This window comes from Trichoplusia ni, chromosome 7 (genome assembly GCF_003590095.1).
Source record: "Trichoplusia ni isolate ovarian cell line Hi5 chromosome 7, tn1, whole genome shotgun sequence".
Classification (NCBI taxonomy): Eukaryota; Metazoa; Arthropoda; class Insecta; order Lepidoptera; family Noctuidae; genus Trichoplusia; species Trichoplusia ni.
Window position 1 is genome coordinate 662,484 of NC_039484.1, and position 21,803 is coordinate 684,286.

General features: G+C 35.3%; 1 protein-coding gene across 2 annotated transcripts in view; it reads right to left on the reverse strand.

The window, feature by feature from the left end:
* Positions 1-12,053: 12,053 nt before the first annotated feature.
* LOC113495740 (B-cell lymphoma/leukemia 11A) overlaps positions 12,054-21,803 on the reverse strand; it is a 32,072-nt gene continuing 22,322 nt past the window's right edge. For both annotated transcript variants that reach the window (XM_026874650.1, XM_026874651.1), the window contains exon 5: positions 12,054-15,685. In XM_026874650.1, coding sequence (XP_026730451.1) covers positions 13,686-15,685 — 2,000 coding nt within the window. In that variant the 3' untranslated portion in view covers positions 12,054-13,685. The remainder of the gene's footprint in view (positions 15,686-21,803) is intronic.

Sequence of the window (21,803 nt, forward strand, 5' to 3'; positions counted from 1 at the left end):
CTTTTTGGCACTAACTATGCAAGCTTGATCTATAAAAAAAATATAAAAAAAGATTTACTTAAATGAAGGGGAAAAATCAGAACATTCTAGTGACCCACCTCTTAAGAAACTTCTTTCACCTACAAACGAAACTTAAATCACCGAAAGCAAAGAATAAAGTTTAGCTAAAGTGGTAATCAGCGCTTGTAGCGCTTAGCTCCGATGCCCTTTTGGCCCCCGAATTAGGCCCCCCCTTTAAGGGTGGCCCCCACTCTACGGGACGGCGAGTGTAAGGATAAATGGGAGGGCTGGCTCTTCTGGTTAAGTGTAGATTTTCCGAATGCGGTGTTGATGACGGCTCTTTAGTGTGGGGGCGGATGTCGATAGATTTTTTTTCTCACAAAAGTTTTCAAAATTGGTCTATGGCTCTCAAAATATTATTGTAAGGGAGTAAAGATTTAATTTCATAGTAGTGTAAGGAATTTGTCAGTTTTCTAATTTTATAGAGTCCATAGCAATAAACTTCCTTTGCCTGAAGATACTTATACCAGCCAGAATATATAAGTAATTATTAGAAGAATAATGCTATCTATAGCATCATAAACGTGCACGTTGCATATATTATACATGATGGTAATAAGTGCTTTGGCAAAAAAAGTTCTCTTTTATTTGCAAAACAAACATGAAGAGCTTATACTATCGCAGCCGTTATTAAGTTCATTAATCAACAATAATTTTCCGCTTATAGTTTGCAACGCAAGAAGTTCACTGACAATTGCGCGAGTCAAAATATTTTCATACTTGCAAAACAAAAATAAACGCTAAAATTCTATCGACAACTGAGGTCACAACACTACTCGAGTCCCCGAGACCGTTGGACAGCGAGGTTGTAAATACTCGTGTAAAATTGTCCACATTCCCCCTGGAAACCTTTTGTGTTATATATTTCTTTGTTATTTACTCCGAGAAATGTACGCTACCTGATGTAGGGGCTTCAGTTATTATGGTTTTAGATATACACGCGTATATATTGTTGGTACTGTGATTCTGTGTTTGTCTCGGGTATATATGAAAATGATTTTTGGATTGTTTTGGTAGACGTTTTTGGGATTTTGGTATGATTTAAAATAGTCTGTCAGGTTTTAATTGCTGTTTGACTGAGGATTTATTGAAGAGACACATAAAGAAAGAGATGGATTTTTGCTTGAATTTTTTTCATGCTTCTGATTGGGTGGTACAAGAGTCACAAACGCAAGTAATGCAGTTTTTAATTACATGTTCTTTTGTCAAAATCTGACCTAATTTCATTCAAAGAACATACAATATTAATGTAAATAATTCACTAACAACAAAACTCTACAACCTGACGTTCACGAACTTGATACATAAATTGAAACATTTCAGTAATGATGAACTTCTCGAACATTTTTCCAACTCTTTCCAACCTCCTTTTCAACCCAAAACGAAACCTTTACTTAACCAAATATTTCCACGTAATGGTTTCAACATACAAATGTAGCGAGGGCATCGGTGTTCGCATCACGACCGCGCGAGTTAATTGCTAAGCACAAATGAGTGGCGGCGAGCGAGTTACTCGTAGCCGGCCGACACCTGCGCTGCAACACGACACGTATACTGAGACAGGTAAAGTTAAAATGTATTAAAAAGTTAGTATTTATGTAATATCTGCATTTTTTGAGATAAATTGAGCTCTACTTCTTAGTTCAGTTAGAAGAAGTCACAGATTCATCAGTTCGTCAAGTCAGTCAAGTTTTTGAAGTGAACGTTTGTATTTTTTTTAAACGATTTCCACCGTAAGTAACTTATTCCTCTACACAAACATTCAAATCTCATGCACAAAGACACCCAGACTCAGTACTAGCATGCGTGGATCACACAAGCTTGTCCTACGCGAGGGTTGATCCCGACATGTCGTGCACATTGGGCTTGGCTTGGTGACCTCATTCACCCTGCAATCCGTGCAAATGTATTTACGCGTATTTGTGCATATGTAAAATGTCTGCTTTTCAAAAAAAATATCTCAAATAAAGCGAAATGATTGGTAAGACAAAAAAATAAAAATGTAGCCAACACCGCAATATTTTTTAATTGTATTTAAAGTATTTATTTGCACGATACTTTGAGACTCAAAACAGAACAATTGCCGATGTGGAAAAGAGACGCCGAGATTTGCAATGCAATGCGCTAAAGTAAAACTATTTGAACAGCTCATAGTACACTCAGATACTTGTCGTTTCTTATATTTTTTACCTTTGAAGAGGTGTCTCCTTGTTGACAGTTTGATTAACTGCGATATGGGTATTTATTTTTTCTTGAATTCATTACGATATTTTCCTTCAGTACTGTACACTGTACTGTTGTACAGTACACTTGTGTATAGATTTAGGCGTAAAACCTTAGTGACAGTCTAGTATTTTAATAGTACTATAATTTTAATGATAATTTTACTGAAACAAAATCAAGTCATTATCCTGTACGGGCGCACTGTACGACGCTCCTTACAACAAAATGTCTCCCTTTCACCTTCTACTTTCGCTTGGATAATCTTATTTTTGTCTCAGCCAAGGTGCTATAACCCTACAGTTAACGCAATAAGGTCCAAAATCGGCCAACAGTTTAGCAGGAGTTAAAATGTATTACCTTTTATTGTGATCCTCAACAGGGATTAAGAGAGAGCGCGGTTTTGAATTTTGATTCGGATTGTAGCGCTCAACTTGGCCATCGAAATTAGAGCTCTGTGGAATTATTTGTCGGCCCTTTTCTAATCTGATCGTAGAAGAAACTAGGGGGGTGGGGTAGGTCAAAGTATTTTGGTTTATTCCTAACTATGCACACCTATTTTGCCTATTGCTTTGATTACATTCTACGGAATGGTCTTTAATGAAGATTTTGAATGTCGGAGGCGTGGTTTCAGATGTTTAAAGACTTAAGGAGAACAGTTATTGTGTATTTGTACAGTTTCCACTGAGTATGATCTTTTGTAATCTCAGTTTAGCTCAGTAGACACTTTAGCCTGTACTAGTAATGTAAATTAAGACAACTTAGTTACTTATTATAATGCTGGTGCTAAACAAACCAGGTGAACAGAAATTGTTCTGCATAAAGCAAAGGTTTCGCTCTAAAAAAGAGCAAAACTAATTTTTTGAATATTAATTATATTATTTTTATCGTTTACAATCTTTATTATGTATATTTTGAAATGACATGTTTATAATATCTTAAATATAGAAAATATCATTGTATCAACCGATAAATATCACTTTGGTGGAGATATGAAGCTCTAGGTGTTTCTATGTATGGATTGATACGCACTAATTGCAGGTTTGATCCCAACGCAGGTTAAGTACCGATGCGAAATTTCCAAATTCCAAGTACGTACTTTTGAAATGAAATTATTTATTCTGCAAATAGGATATTTTATCACTTTTACATGTCTTTTTTGAGAACTATTTAGCTGACATTTCCTAGCTGACTACCCTGAGAAGAAATGTCGAAACAAACTCAGGGGCCGCAGTCTCTTTTAAAGTCCAGACAATTTTCAAATTCAAGTGTATAAACTAATGCAGAGTATTTCAATAAATTGGTTTATACTTACAAAAAAATGTATTGAAAAAGATTAAAAAAAAATAACTAAATTTCAGTGACATCACTGATTAACGGTGAAGGAAAACATCTTCAAAAGACCTGGGTGCCCAAATCTTCGGGAAAAAAGTCTAGCTAATGAAAACTTTATCAGCATGGGAAGTAGCCTGTGCCCCGCCGTGGGAAATTTTTAATTAATAGTTTGTTTCTTTTTGTTGTTATAATATGAAGAAAAAAAAATCTCATTATTTTTTTATCACGGAAGTCGGGAAGAGGGAAAAAGAGGGAAAAGGCAAGGATCGGAAAATAGGGCTTTTTATACGTACTGTATATTGTCTGCCTATTTAATTGAACTATTAGACGGATAAATAGCGTGGTGACCAATGCTCAAACTTCTCAACGTTCCCACAATGCAAAACGGCCTGTGCCCAGCTGTGGTTTATCTAAAGGCCTGTTTATTCTACAAAAATATTTTAAGAGGACGTTCAGTAGATAAACGAACACGTAATAAATAAATATTAGAGCTTAAAGCATTTAAAACTGGAATCCATGTACAGACCCTGCACATTTTACAGACAGTTGAATGCTTAAAACTGCGTATAAAACGTCGCTATTAAAATGTGAAGCCATTTTATTAAATTATACGCATTTCTTACTTTATGATAGATGATTCTAATGCTGTTTTATTGCACAAAACAATGTCGAAACTATGTGTTCTAAGAAATATGTGTGTACTAATAAATATGCTTAGTATTATTTTGAGAGTCTGTCTAAAAAACATTATATTTTTAAACCAGAAATTAAACCATATTTTGGTTAGCCGACACCAGTATAACATTTTGATGAACACCTAATCAATAAACAAGACCAATTTATTACATCCTGTATTGAGTAAACCGGTTTTACCCACGCTCGGACTTCGCCCAGTTATTAGGGCGTTTTAACCCTTTCACAACGGCCCCCGGTACAAAATGACCTCACCGACCCATTTCCCCGTTTTTCTCTTAAATCAACCCTTCGTCGCGTGCTCTTTGTGGGGTAAAAATGTTGTTTTCTGATAATAAAAAGTTTTATTACATATTGTGAAACATATGTCCTCATGTATTATTAGTTTTATTGATAATGTTGATGTGACGATAAGTTATTGCTTACGAATTGTTATTGGATGTTGTAAAGGGTTGATAAATTGGAAAATATTTAGTTTTTGACAGTTTGTTGATATTTTGCCGTGAATATAACATTTTTGGCCGGTCATGTGACTGTTTGCGGTTTTTTTTTTCATATTTCTAAAGCTTTTTAGTCACACAAGTGAATGAAATCGCATCACATTTATTTTTTAAAGAAAAATCAACTGTTTTTTTTTAATAAAATTCATCAGTTACGAAAATAGATTTTTTAAACAATGTACTCCTTAAAAATAACATCACAAATAACTCAATAAACTAAATTTATGAATGCAAACTAGAAACCTGTTTTATTAAAAATAGGACCCTCTAGTTGCGAAATGCGTGCAAAAAGTGCATTGTTAAAAATGGCAGATGGTTCGCATAAATAATTATAATAATTTAAAATGATAGATCTAACGGTCATTTTTAATTTGATATCCAGTGGACAAGTTTTGTGAAACGAGTTGCGTTTTGTTTGAAAGAGAAGCTTGTTTTTATTAGAACATATTCTTATTTTTTAAGCCCTGATAGGGCTGAAAAAGTAAACTTTTGAAAATTAATCAAATGTTATTTGTTATTGTTATAACTTTCATAATTCACAATTATTTATTTAATAACTATGAGTTACCAATCTGTATTTATCAGTATAGCCCGACTAGATTCGGCCCCAACTGTAGTCCCTAATTATAAGCTGCCGATAAATACACATAAGAGACTTAAACATAAGAAAATCGCATCTGATAAAGTATCAACGGTTTGATGAATTGCTGTTAAAATAAATTCAACCATTCAAGCCAAAATATACACTTCATATAAATAAAAAATATTGAGACGTGTGTAATGTAAACAAGCGTACACATATTATATTAATTAAAATGGAGAAACACCTAACTGGATCGTCAAGACTCCTGCGCAGAAATTTCCCTCTCAAATACCTAAATAGTAAAAAATAATACCGGCTAAAATTCCTCTTTTTAAGGCGTACCTATTCTCATACCGTTGAACACACACACGCACCTAAAAATAACACATCCAAATATCGTACAATGATCGATCAAGTTTCACGTCACTTCTGACCGTTGTCCACGCGAGGGGCGTGGCTTCACGCTCACTGCCCATTGGTCAGCGTGCCCTGGGGTCATACGAGTAGTGACGATTGATCACTTGGTACTTCAGCATTTTCGGGTTAGATTTTTTGTTAAGGGTGAGTTCTTATTGGTGGTTTTTCTTGTTGGAGAATTTATTTGTATGTTATAGATATTTTGTTCAGGAGTGATTTGTCCTCTCTCCTAAGATTTTGCTGTGCACGACAGGGTCCATAATGGTTCTGTATTATTAGATTTTAAGACCTTAATGTACATTATGGAACGCAATAAATAATTGAGTATTGACTTATTACAGTTTAAGTCCTTGACTTTTTACTAGATTAGTTTTAAAGATGGTGTTTATAGCCAGAATTTGTAGGTTGAAATCTTGGCTGAGGTTGGTATTTGTTTATTCACAAGCAAGCAATTCACAGCGCTTTCAGGGTATCAAAATAATTAAAATAGTTGTTATTATTTTACATCAATTAATAATTTGTTGGATCTGTAAAAATATTAAATACCCTCTTCTCATTAATTCAGTATTTGTCTATCTTATGGGACATTCTTAAATGAAGAAAAAAGTGCACGAAGTAACAGCTAGTGTCACTTTATTACTAATTGCATATTCGATTCGATAGTTATTACAAAAAACAAAACACTTTATTTGCAAGAATGTACAATCTGCACTGTTTAGAGTTAAGTTTAACAATAAATAACGGAACAAAGTTAATTTATAATTAAGATATCTGTGGTCAGCCCCGCGGGACACTGGGACCATAAAACTCTAAACTTTACTGCGTCTTGCAAACAATCATAAATTTACTTGATTTTCTTAAGAATTATCTGTTATTTTGTGTTTTTTTTTATATCTTAATTCAACCAAAATATATCTGTTTCGTAGATCTTTATGATAAACATAACGTATTACTTAATTGATGAGATGTTTTAATGTATTTTAAGTAAATGTAGATAAATAAAATTATTGCGGTCTAAATAAAATACCTTAAAAAAGATGTATAATTAGAACTGAGTACTGTCATTAAACGCCTTGGCAGAATTATAATAGGTAAATGATATGCGCACAGAACCCATTGCAATTTAATTGATCTTATTGAAAACTCCTTAAGTGCTGCCATCTGTACAAAACTGCAAGCTCTCAACCGCCATCTATTGAATTTATCCTGTAACTCATTCAAAATATCGATAACTGTCGATGAAGTTGTCCAGTTCATGTTTTTTGTAACTCGATTCCAATAAGAATATATGAGTGTGTGTCTTATTAACTTATTAGTCACTTAATAATCTGAATTCAAGAAAAAATGTAGCAAATTGTACCTGACACAATCAAAACGCATAATTTTTAAATCAACTTACATCTAAAATAATTTTACGTAGGTACTTTACCATAATATCACTTATTATTGAAACCTATATTCTTCTGTTGCTATAAAAGATAGTAGGTATATAGATGTTATTTTTTGGCACTTCCAGTATTCACAATTATATTATCTTTAAATAACAAATTTTAGAAAACAGAATAGATATTGTGTTGTTTCTTTTCTGTAATTTTTCATTTGTCAACAAAACATAAATAAATGTCATAAAATATATATTTTAGCATAGTAAAAGAAAATATTAATCATAAAGAAAAATATTCTCTACAAATGAGCGCGTTTGATATTTCTGTTGTTGCTACTCGATAAGAGATGGCGCTACTAGCATGACGCTGCCATTATTAACTGTTTTGCGAACTTGAGAGTCATAAAATTGTAGCAAACAAGTTACCTCGTACTTTATTTTGAGTAAAACTTTTATTGTATTTAATTACATATTAGAAATAGTTTTTTTTACTGCTACTGGTCTAACTGGTCACTGGTTATTTTTTACGCCAAAAAGTGTTATGACGTTGGTTGCGAGTTCTGTAATTTTTCCTCATATTTTAAAGGTTGTATCAAATTAAATCGAGTGCGGTCGTAATGATTTTGCTTCCTTATAATTACCACTGGACAAGATTATTTGACTTTAAAATAGATAATTATCTGATATATTGATATAAAAAAACGTTATTTGCTGTGTCATTCTGGCAAAGTATCAATAAAAAATGAATTATCTATTTATTATAGAAAATGATTTATCAACAACAGAAACTCTTTTTCTTGGACATAACTTTTAGGTGCGGTATTGGAATCCTACCAACTAGAGTTCTATAAAAGCTTCTTTTTACAATACCTTGGTATTCATTTAAGTGTTATAGAAAAAAGAATATCAATCAAAATACAAATATTTTCAGTAAATATTATTATACAAAAATTTAGCTTACAATTTTATAAGCTACTAGCTGTTGCCCGCGACTTCGTCCACGTGATCGATTGTATCTTCGCTCCTTTTAGTCGCAGCGTGATGTTATATAGCCTATAGCCTTTCTTGATAAATGGTCTATTCAGCACAAAAAGATTTTTTCAATTCGAACCAGTAGTTCCTGAGATTAGCGCGTTCAAACAAACAAACTCTTCAGCTTTATATATTAGTATAGATATTAATTCATAACTGAATGAAGGTTATTTATTTATTTCTGTCATTGTGGTTTCAGTTTTCCAACGAACGTCGATATTTTTATTTTTTAAACGATGGCTCAATACTTACCTGTTTTAATCGTGCAACTTTATTTAATTCATGATAATTTTTAGTAAAAAGAACACGTAGGTAAACTAAAAAAAATCTCAATACTTTCAATTTCAATATACATACTTATATTTGAAAATAGAATAACCTAGTAACAATATGGACCGTTTCAGGCACAGAAAAGATATCCAAAAAAGTACTCTCTTGAATTAAAAAAGATAACCACCAATTATTGAATAAAAAAAGTGTTGTAATATTGAGTCTTTAACGTTTTTAATCATTTTATCAGCAAATGACTCCAACAGGACGATATGTGTCACCGATTTTGTTAATTGGATTTCAATTAGTTTGTCAAAATTATCAGAAAATAGTTAAATTCGAACTAAAAAGTTTTTTTTTTGTCAATAACAAAAATTTACTTTTGATATCCAATGGACTAGTTGAGCCCTCCGGTTTAACCCGTAGGTACAACAACAGGGCAAGTTGGAGTCATGACACTAAGGGTTCCATATGAATAGGAAGAAGAAAAATACACTTGCAAATGGTCACCCATCGTATTTATGATTATACCAATCAATGCTTAACCACGATTTATATAATTTTCTGGAGTAGAGGCTACACGGAAATATGTACAGCATGATGCTGTCCCCAGGCTGTATCCCAAGATCAGACGGATGGAATGAGAGACATCTGAGGCTGAGTTTTCGTTTTCGGTTTTGTACCTTTTGTGTAAGGAACCCTAAAAATGTTCAGGCAACAGTATAGATTAACATCTAATTCGAGTAATTTACATAAGCTTTTCTAACCAGAATTACTTCAATATTCATCCCAAAATGGTTAACTAAACAGAGAGTCTAATAAGACAAACCACGCAAAACATTTAAATCTTATAACAAAACTTTTTTACTTTTCACTTGAAGTCACGACGCAGGCAAGTTCCTAATGTGACTTAAAAACATATGCATTTTCTGAAATTATACTATTAGATCACTGACAATCATTCACTCACAGAAAAATCGTGTGAAACCAAAATTACAAATACACTAGTCTGAAATCGCCAACCCGCAATAAGTAAGAGTGATCAATGTAAGTCTTTCCTATTATTATATAGGAGGATCTATATGGAGGTCTGTGCGAGCAGTGTGTTACTATAACACTGTATACTTGAAACAAACCTTCTGACTTTTCGTTAAATTAAACGAATTTTCAAACCTTTGCATTATTTTTCTCTAGATTAAATACCCAAAAAAGTTTTTCTTTGGGTAAGAACCGTCAAACTGATATGTAAAACTGATTATAACTTCAGTTTACGACCACAATTGTCTTATAAAACTGATCGATATACAGTCAAGCATAATAAAATTACAATCTATATCTATACTAATATATAAAGCTGAAGAGTTTGTTTGTTTGTTCGAACGCGCTACTCGTAGGAACTACTGGTCCAAATTGAAAAATTCTTTTGTGTTGAATAGACCATTCATAGAGGAAGGCTTAAGGCTATAAACCATCACGCTGCGACTAATAGGAGCTAAGATACAATGGAAAATGTGAAAAAATCCGGGCAGGTACACCTAAATCATAACTTATATCTTCTACCTACGGGGACGAGGTCGCGGGCAACAGCTAGTATATTTATAAGATTTAACGGTAATTATAAAATTGAACCACAGCCATTGTAAATAACTTTAAGTTTGGTACTAATTATGCAATTCAGCGGGAAACTAAATGGTTTTATTAGTTGACTGTCTTATTAGATATTCACAGTTGGCAAGTATAGGTGGTTACTTAAATTTCAGCTAAGTCTTATTTCTATGTTGAGTTCAGCCTGAAGCCTTATAGGATTATACTTGTATTTTTTTGAACTACTCCCGTTCTATGAAGTATTGTGGGAGGCTTCAAAAAGTTCAAGTCATATTGAGACACCCAGACTTACATTCAGACAAGCATTCTTAGATCACACAAATGTTTATAAACTAGCTGTTGCCCGCAAGTATGCCCGCTACAAACGAAAATGATCATTTATAACCTAAACTTGAACTAAGAACTATCCTAAGTGTTAATCCTGGTTATAAACCATCCGTGTAAAAATGAAGTTTATGCGTAAAATAGGATCGAGTATCCATATATTCTTTCATTTTAGTACCTCTTATTGGGTATTTACTCTAATAAGACAATTTGCCACCCAAATATCAGATACTATATGGAATATTTAGCTAATACTAGCTGTTGCCTGCGACTTCCTCTGCGTGGTTAGAAGATAATATAAGTTAGGAATATTTGTACGAAAGCCGTTTCGAAAAAAGTTTTTGCCACATTTTCCATTGTTTCTTCTAGCTGCTATTAGTTGCAGCGTGATGTTATATAGCCTAAAACCTTCCTCAATGAATGGTCTATTCAACATAAAATATATATTTTTTCAATTTGACTCAGTAGTTCCTGAGATTAGCGCCTTCAAACAATCTATACTAATACTAATATATAAATATATACTAATACTAATATATAACCAAAAATGGCTACGACATAATTCTCCAAAATTTTGTTGCAGGTCAAGGTTCTTCCCCGCATATAAGATGTTTATCCGGAGAAGTATGATAAGTGTCTTTTCCTTGTAATACCTAGAGCAGCATTCGATACAGATATCTTTGTTAATGCCAATACTGTGTCATCTTTATCATCATCTACGTATTTTTGAAACACCTGGCTTATACAGTTAGAATATGGAGTATGCCTAATTATAAATATGAGTTTTATATTTGTGTTAACTCTGTGTAGTTCTCTTTTCCAGGATTCCGTTACCAAAGGGAAAAATTGGAACCCTATTACCGAACATCCGCTGTCTGTCTGTCTATTACTAGGCTGTATCTATGAGTCGTGAAAGCAAGTCAGTTGAAATTTTCACAGCTTACTTCACGCTTATATCGGTTGCCAAGCCTAAACAAAAAATAATAAATTAAAGGTAACTAAAGGTTATAATTATATTAATATATAAGTTGTCACTCATCCAATTTGCTTCTCTTTATCCTATTTGTACGGAAATCTATCTAGTATAGCACGTCTAACCACTTGACCGGTTTTATTTTGCGTGTTAGACTCTGTTAGACTTCACAGATAATTTTTTTTTTAAAGCGTGAAAACTACTTTATTACTAAAATGACTTCACTGTCAAGTCAAAAATCTCTGTATGACAGTTGCAACCAACAAGTTCAATATGGTCTTTGACAAACTTATGTGGTGTGCAATAAAGAATATTCTACCTGTATATCTGTTTTCTGAGATTCCAGGAGTTAGTTATTCGCTGTTTCTTGAAGGCCAAGATTGAATTCGATGTCATTGTGATGTACTTACCAACATTATTCACAGTATTCGTTTCAAGATCAGGTTATATCGTAGACAATATTTATGTTTTGTATTATTAGTTTAGTATTATTTTGTAGTATAATTATTTGCTTCTTGCTGTTAAAAATTGCTGTTTTCTACCGCTTGAGAATCGAACTCATAGCCTCAACAGTGCTAAGTTTATCTACTAACTCGTTTTTTAATCTTTTATAAAAAGGAATTTACTTTCATAATACAGGGAAATCAAACAACAAAATTGATTAACAAATCGTGGATATTTATTGAAATAAAAATAATAAAAATGAAAAATAATAAAAACAGTTCATCTTTCACGTAGTTACACAATAAAATTTGTCTTAATTTTTTTCTCTATTTTGTCTCCATTAGTCGTCCTGTCTTTTATATCAACAATTATACTGTTATAGGTACATTCAATGACAATTTCGCAAGGTTTTCTTATAGTTTTATATCTCTAATATAGCTAAAGTTACCAACCATACAAAGAAATTAAATATTATAACATTTATTGGTTCGACTGTACAATTTGATGAGCGAAACATTTAAATGATTAGACATTACTAGATTCACACAAAAATATTTTCGCGTCGATCATTTTATTAATCTGTACAAACGATTGTTAGCAAAAATATTTTTGTGTCAATAAGGACATGTTAGATTGTTAGGACCAGTCCACACGACGTTAAGACTTTCTTGAAAGTTCCATCGGATAAACGTCGTCTGGAAGAGCCCTAAGCAGAGAGGAGACAGTTATGGACGACAAAATGTGCCTATTATAATTTACTTACAATTATCTAATATAAATTCTATTATAATTTACATTAAGTACGTATACTGAAAGATTTCACGCTTGGACTAATTTAGGTACGAATGAAATTCACGAAGAAATCATTAAAAATAAACAAACTGGAATATTGTTTTCAGTCTTAATAAAATAACTAGTTTCCACAAGAAATAATAGCACATGAACGAATATCGGTCTCCAAAGTGTTAATTTAATTTAATAATTTAATCGCTAATTAAACATACAAGTACCGCGATACGAATAACACCTACCATAAATCGATTCCAATTTCGCTTTCTACAATGCTTAAATAAATTATCGATTACAGGAAACTCACCGTTTTCTCACCAAATTTTGTTATAATCCTTGAAATATTATCCGACTATAAATATGAACATCAATAGGTAGGTACTCGATTTACACAAATAAACTTACATCAAATATGTACACAAGTTTGTTTAACTAGGATAGGAAACATTTCGCTTATTATTGTACACAATATACTAAAATTACGAAACAACTTACTCGTGAAACACATACTACACCAAACTATGAAGATCCTAGAAAATACTGGAAAGAATTCTAATTTAATTGACACTATACAGCTTAAAACTAAATATTAAGTATATTTAAATCAACATAGCTAACTTTGGCATTGGTTTCCACATTTTTTCTATAAATAAAAAACATGTCAAAACAAGATCGAAAGGGAGTAACATAAGAATCAAAGACGTACTTACAGCCTCCAAACAAAAATGATAGAAAACTAACATCAACAATGCAACGGTAATTAACACTGTCAGTACGAAGAAGATATGTCACTTATAATTACATAAACTAAATTAATGCCCTTCGGTGCAAACTTTTGGGCTCATATTGCGTGCGTATAAACAATAATACCGCCAATATTCAATTCTTAAGACTAGAAATTGAACAAAACTCGGCCTAGACCCGGTCGACGCGATACTTCGTTCTGCGCGTGTACCGAGATAAGAGACGCGACGAAACACGTGACCGGAGCAGGTCTTAGAAGATTTGGCTGGGCGGCGCGGGCGGCGGCAGGCGGAGCCCGGCCCACGGGTAGAGTCACGACGCCTCGTCGCGGCACGCGTTAGAGTCATCGGATAGAGCTAGGGGAGCACCATTACTTTGATTAACCACACACTTCCGCATATGCTTCTCAAGCGTCGACGGCACGGAGAAGGGCATCTCGCAGAACCTGCAGCGGTAGACGTCCTTGCCCAGTCTCCCGTGCGTCTTCATATGCCTTGTTAGCTTGGAGCTCTGAGCGCAGGCGTATGAGCACAGCTCACATTTGTATGGCTTTTCTCCGGTGTGCGATCGCCGATGAACCGTTAAGTTTGAGCAGTTTTTGAAGACTTTCCCGCAGAATTCGCAGGTGTCATTTCGTCTTCCATCTTTTGATTTGAGCAAGGGGTTCTGTAGTAGGCCATTGCCGCTATTCTTTAATCCGTCGAAGATGTTCTCCGGCGGACGTTGAGCGTGCAGTGTTGGTAGCCACCAACCTTCTCCTCGGTCCATGTCCAATTTTATACGTTTGGAAGTTTCGAATGGGTTCTCAAAAGGGTTGAACAGTGGATGAGGTTGAGGCGGCATTTTGGCAAACTCCTCTTTTAATCGTAAAGCAGCCGTTGGTGGCATGCCGTTCGGCTTATCACTGGGTGGGCCGTTGTTATTATCTCTATCCTTAGCTAGTTGCCATTTTAGGGAATTTCCTGATTCTTGTAAAGCCTGTTTAAAAGCTTCGCTGTATTGTGCAATATTAGACAGACCGAATTTGTCCATCAACTCGCCAACAACGGATGCAGTAGGCGGATTGTTAGGTAAAACTGGTGTTTGTTTCCTAGTTGGCGCCGATGGCGCGCTACTATTTGAGACGGTTAAATCTTCTGCTTCCTCAACATCATCTCCCTCGTCATTTTCGTCTTCCTCTTCACCTTCCAATTCCTCGTCCTCCAAATCATCATCAGAGTCGTCCTCTCCTGTATCACCTCCAGATTCCCCATCCTCAACATTGGTGTCTGATGTTCGATGAATTTTCATGTGTCGTTTTAATTTAGACGCCTTTTCAAATGCCTCATCACATTCGGTACACTTGAACGGCTTTTCGCCAGTATGAGATCGCCGATGAACTATCAAGTTGTTTTCAAATCGGAATTTCTTACCGCAAAATTCACAGGAATGGATCCCTTCATCAGTGTTGCGTTTGGCGGGCGGCGTAGAAGACGGCCGGTCAGTGGGCGGCGCGTCAGCTGCTAGCGGTTCAATGCGTCGTTCGGGTGATGTTGAACTGTGCGGCCTCGTAGCTTCGCGGGGCGTATCCACCGTTCCGGGTCCGGCGCCCGCCGGAGGAGTCTGACCGACTCGGGAGGGCGACGGGGAAGCGAACGGAGGTGAATGCTTCCTGGGGCTAGGAGAGCTGGAATTGCCTGTGGCCGCCCCTGGACTGGTCGTACCGGCCAGTTGCCGCAAGCGCTGCGAGTAAAAATCCAGCTGGGGTTCAAGTGAGAGAGGTTGAGATACTGGTGGAGCTCTATCTCGGCCCGATACCGAGGTGGGCACAACTGGAGGTCGGTCCGCAGGAGAAGGGAATGCTTGGTGTGGCGGTAACGAGTTAGCCGCTACAGCAGCAGCCGCGGCTGCTAAGTTTAAACCATGGTGTCGGAACTGCTCTGACACGAGCTGCTCCATTCTAAACCGATGGTCATGGTGATTAGGCCGCGCAAACAATGGCGTTGGAGGAACTGATGGGTGTGCCAATGGCGGTAGGCTGCCTGGTAATGGCATCCTGAGTAGACCACCTACTCCAAACGGTGAGTGCATGTCTGGAGGAGGAAGTAATGGGTGGTGACGTAAGCTGGGTGGTGGCAGCGGTGCGCCAGTGGATGAGCAACCCGAGCTTGATGAAGATGTGCTTGACGATGAGTGGTTTTGCTTGTTAGGCTGCTGTTGAGGCATTGCTTCAACGTAAATCTTGACGCCGTGCACATGTTGCACGTGCTGCAGGAGCCTCCACGCGGAGTGTACGCGCGCCTTGCACGTCGAGCACACGTAGTTGCTGGGTTCTGTGGACAAGGAGAGAGCATGTAAATAAACACGCACATTTCATCTGATCGACGGAGATGGAAACGCTTTCCGATGGAAGATTTACAGCAATATTAACACGGGCAAAGTGTCTAGTAATAGCTCTCACATATCGTAGTGTTGGGCCTAGGGTGGGTGCGTGGTGCGCATGCTAAGCAGGCTGAGGTCCAAGGGTTCGAGGCGCAGCGGTGAGTGATCGCCCCTCCGTGTCTTGCGTGATTCATGCACCTCTAAAATCTTATGAAATATACGCGGGTTGGGATCACGTACGCACGCGCGGGTTAAGACTGTTGATATTGAAATCTATGTATGTAACAGTGCCCCGCTAAGGGAAAAATGAATAGAGGCTTTTTTATTAAACGCCAGCATATTTGCTTTGATATGGATACAAATTGCGAAAAATCTTGTTTAATATTTGTGACTGAATCGATGTTAATATGAATACGAAATAGTCTGACGTGAAATTCGAATACCGAAAAAATATGTAATATGTTGAGAATTTGAGTACTAAAAATGGAGACTATTAAGATATTTTTTTAATATAAACTTTCTTACAATGGGCATACAAAGTGATTCAGTTGTTCCGCTCTGTAGATTAGGAGATGCGGTCAAGGCGCGTCCAGCGCTCCTCGCTCTGACAGTAATTTGATTGCTCATTGTTAACTCGAGACACATTTTATTGTGGAGACAATCACGTCTCAGCGATCTTGTAGTGACGTCATGAGTTACGTGCGTTAATACGATAAAAAACGGTTTTATTCAATTAAGAAAAGAATTAACTAAGTTCTACGCAACCAATTTTTAAATAAATTAAAACGGAAACAGTTATATCTTACTTTTACAACTTTACTTCTGACAAAGATTAGCTTTTAAGTTAATACAAGTGTAAGACGCTGGAAACAGTAGAATATTATGGACTTTATTTTATGTAACACCTGTTGTAACAATATTCTTCCAAATAAATAAATTATTATTATTATTATTATTAAATAAGTGCATGTCAGTTTCAATTACCTATTTAACAAACTCCAAGCAAAGAAATAAGGTGATTCAATTCATTCAAAAAAATCGAAGTATCGATAAAGCACATCACTAGTTGGGCGCGGCAGATAAGCGATCACCACTGTTAAGACGATTATTGAAATGTAACGGTCAGATTATGACCGACCGGAAAGATGATACATACAGGCTGTTCTTATGATTGAAATTAGGAACAATATTTTAAATAAGAAACTTTTAATCGTTGAAATAAAAAATCAAGATTAGCTATCGAAGCTGATGAAAACTTAACGTAAGTATAAAATCTTTGAAAATAAATTAATGTGTATATATTCACATCATCATGACATCTATTATGACAAACGAGCATATAGTTTCACTTGATTCGTGAAATACGTCATATCGAGAACGCTAGACTCCAATATCTTCTACGGAAAGGACATGACATTTTATCTTATATAATATAAAAACATTAGGATTCTTAGAATATCGAAACATTGTAAAGTGATCACGTACATTCCGTATCTCGATATCTAGGTACCGCTAATTCCTCACGTGTCTGCAACCTTTCAAACTAAGGCTGTTGTGTGTGAGCAAGACAGCACTCTTCGGTATGTATTGCGATCTCTTACTTCTACAACTACACAAGTCTTATTTCATAGATAGGTCCACAAGAGTGGGATTTGTGATCAGCCTGTATGTAGATTTACGATATCAATATTGTGACCTTTTTGTACCGGGCATTGTTCATTGTGTTGAGTTTTGGTCATCGTACGGTAATGGACCGATAGAACACATATCTTGTCAATATATATTAGTTTTTATTTTGAAATTTATGTATTTTGGAAATTATATTTTTTCTAATTTATTTCATATTTTTCTCTCTTTCCATATATTTTTTTATAATCTGATATCTACATTTATTTTCGTGAATTAAAAAAATATGAATAAAATTATATGAATTTTGAGTTGCTGCTATCAAAATTCTTTCATTCAATCAAAGTCAAAATCATATCTTTTCATTCCAAGTACGCCGTTTTCCAGGCACTTTCAAAACGTTACAATAACGACTCTAGGCGGACAGAATACCCACCAAATTCATTAAACTACATCACGATATAACTCAACTAATTGTTTGCTAACCGTACACTACGCGTCATAAGTAGGGTCAACACAGCCAATACGATACAGTTCCAGTTCGATTGATACCGGATTACACCGATTAGAGATCGCTTGTAATTTTCAATGGTTCCTTAGATAACCATCTGTGGTCAATGTGTGTGTGGTTGACAATTAAGTGTGCTTCAAGTGTGGGTTGAATTTGGGTGGTCGGATTATACGGTATCTAGGTGTTTGCAACGTTCTCATGTATTATTGGTTAGTAATTGATTGGACTTAAAGTAGTCTGAAGTACTTAAGGACCAGACAATTACGTTGAGTTCTGTAAGAAAGGCTTGAACAAAATAAATTTAGTTTACAATCTTTTCATTAAGTAATTGCAATGTCTGTTCCACATTATTAAAAATAAAATATATACTGATGACCTTAACGATAATGCTGTCAGATTTCACATATATTCATTGTTTTTTTTTTGAAAATAGATATTGATGTTGCAAAAAAAAAACTATCTCAGCAGTTACAGGCACTACATGTCTGGATCGTCCGGAAAACGCACCGGTTATCCGGGTACGCGAAAAAATGTGTAACGAGCGTTTCGATTTCAAAAGGCAATCGCTGATTACCGGCCATTGTGTGGGTTGAGAACCACCGGGGGTGAAATTTTTAAACACGGGGCCCCGTCGGGGTCGAGCGGCCCCGAGCCCCACCCCGCGGGGCTCAACCCGGGTGGACGTTTAGCGGGGAAAGCGTATCCGGTTGTCGCCGCGGAATACCGTAATTTATGTACGTATGCAGTTTTTTTGGTAATTTTATTTTGAGTTATATATTGTATTTATGTTTTTTTTTTCTTTTTATAATTGGTTATAACACAAATTAATTGCAGCTTTTTAGTTCGATAATAAAAATTTTAGAAAAAGAAAATAAATAAAAAATAATTTCTAAGATCCAGTCTTTATCGGAAAACTTTCTTTAGTGGCTTTAGATAATCAAAACAAATGTATTTCCCCTAATAGTTCCACCACATTCCGATTAGCAATATCTTCAAAGATATCGCGCCGGGAAGCCTTCAGATCTCATTTACAGTAAGCCTAATCTATGTTGCTGACACGCACGTATACACGTATCTATTTATCTTAAGTTTGGATAAAGTAAATCTACCAAAGATTACACCTAATTTGTTTACTGCAAAGCTACTGCCGTATTAAAAAAATCTAAAGAAAATCTCGAATTTCGTTCACATTTTTAAAGAAATGCAAAAAACTGAAAACGCGAAATTCAAACAGCCCGTATAGAACATTCCTCGGCCGGAAGCCGCCAGCGCTGCTTCCGGCGACGACAACAGTTGTTCGCACCCCAGCGCCTCTCGCGGACACCACTAGAAACTACAGACAACCACCGAAGTGTGTACAGCATTGTTTGTTTACTTATACGCTTACACGTATGTTGATCGTATAGTTCTACTGAAAGTATGTTACGTAATATTTGACGGTTGGAAATTTCTATTTAGTTTCGTTTTGTTGAACGTGGAACTGTATTATTTAGAGCAAACATGATTTATCGAATAACGAAAATGTGGAAATTCAAATATTAAAATTGAAATGAATAAATCACAATCTAAATTTAAATAAAAACCGTTAATTCGATTCTAAAATTCAAATTTCAAATCATCAGACCAATTATCGAACACACACGACGACATTTAAAATTCTTAAAAATAAATTAAAAATGCGTGCTATTTTTGAATCTATGCGAAATCTGAAATAAGAACGGCGTCGTTCCATAGAGACTCGCCATCGACTTGTTATGCGGCGGATGTCCGTCGCGCCGCTGCGCTGAATGACCGCCTTCCCCTACCGCCCGCTCACCGCTAACCCCCTTTAAGATTTGTACGTAGTGACAGCGATTGGCGGCTCGTAAAAACCAAAGGTGAAATGAATTTGGTTGAAGGAGACTAAGTAGTCATAGAGCTTAATTTGGAGAACTTTCACTATAATATGGATGACTTTTTCAAAAAGTCCCAAATCTAGGTAGTTATATAACCTAAGGAGTTTCTAATTTGACTTTAAAAGGTACGAGCGTAATTATTAAGAACGCTCAACACCGTCTTATTATACATGTAAAAGTAGTCAAAATGAAAATGTTAATTTATTTTTAATAACAAACCCAATTTTAATTTCAAGTCTTTCGAATCCGCTCGCAATATGACCGCAGCCTTATACTAGTGCGAAGTTATAACCCCGAATGGTGCAAATTGTGACCCATAACTGGGAGACATGTTGTTGTTTGTGAAGAAAAATAAAAATTTCGAAAATAGAACGTTACTGGCCGAAACTGGTTGCTGGCCAAGTATAAAACTTAAGTATAGTTTGTGAGAGTTTTATTCCGATTTTAAATAAGATTTAGAATGCTATAATATTAGCATTTTGAATTCATTCAAAAACATTAAAAAAATGAATTTTTGGACCTGGTTTTAAAGATCAATTTTAAATTTGGTATAAGGGTACTATTACGTAGATCGTCATATTTTTTAAATATAATTATCCGATTAAAGTTCTTGGTCATTGAGTACTTCTCATACTTCATTAGCCGGGTCATTGAAACTGACGTAACTGAATGTCGTCTGGGTCATAAGGACGCAACTGAAAAAATAATTCGTGACTGATTGTTTAAATATAAACGAAATGACCGATTTGACCGTCAATGTGGCGTACACAAGTGTTTCGTGAAACAAAAGGATGCCTATAAGAAGTGACCCCGACGATCTCTACTATTCTGACTAGTATTAAATTAACTTTGCTGTAAAACTATTAAGTGTTAGATTTTGTTAATAGTTTCTTAATGACATAGGTGGCTAGACAGTTACTCTATGTAAATAGATAAATAAAAATAATATTTAATATTGCACATGGTGCTGCTTGTCAGTTACCTGAACTTGGCTTAACACGCTACCACGTATCTAGTTGAACATGAAACATGAAATTGGTGAAGCCGTTGACTATCTAGTCGATGAACTACCAATGATGAAAATGACAATATAATAGATATCAAAAATACCTAAAACCCGACTCAATTTTAAGTAGATCCATTACCACTAACCCGAAAACTGTTGTTTTAAAACCAAAACAAGTAACATCTTTACATAAAAAAGTAAAAAAGCCCGGTTAATTACGTAACATTAAATAAAGCCATCAATTTGCCGTCGATCGCCGCTCCCAAACGCGGTAAAACAGTGATTTTTGTCAAACTATCGCATTACTTTACAAATTGTTCCCTTGCCGACACCCTCGCTGTTACGCCCTTATACATTTTAGCGGTCCTATAAACTTCGTGTACCTACTTTATTATATTATGTATTGAAATTAACAGGGTGAGTCCTAAGTTGTTACCACTGAACTAGTAGGACCCATTTTCTACTAATTCTCTTCTTTTATATTTTAAAATCGAATTTGTACATCATCTAAAGGCATAATTTGACAAAGGAGAATGGGTTATGTTAAGAAATCTAAAAGGAAAAAACACAAATTTGAGTAAACTGTAATATAACTTATCGCTGACGTAACAACTTTAAAATTTCATAGTTTCAAAACACTTTCAACTCAAGCGAACACTTTAAACAATTCAGAAAACCCAAGCAATGTTTTATCTGACGTAGAAACTCGGGCTCCAAAATCAAGACACAAATGTTCACAAAAATTCGTCCCCAACACGATGTGTGGGGCTATTTTAAACTCATAATAACTTGTCGACACATGTGTGACGACCATTACCACATATTACAAAAAAATGTTGGAAAAACAATAAAATGGAGGGAGGGATGTTAAGTGGACGACGCTTTAAAATTGATTCAGCGCACCGATGCGTTTAAGTGTTGCTTGTTATTGGTGATATTATTGTATTACCATGGTCTGTCTGAATCAAGCATTAGTTTATTAAAAATAATCATAAATTCAGATAGTCGTCTTAATTCTAAGGTAAACATAA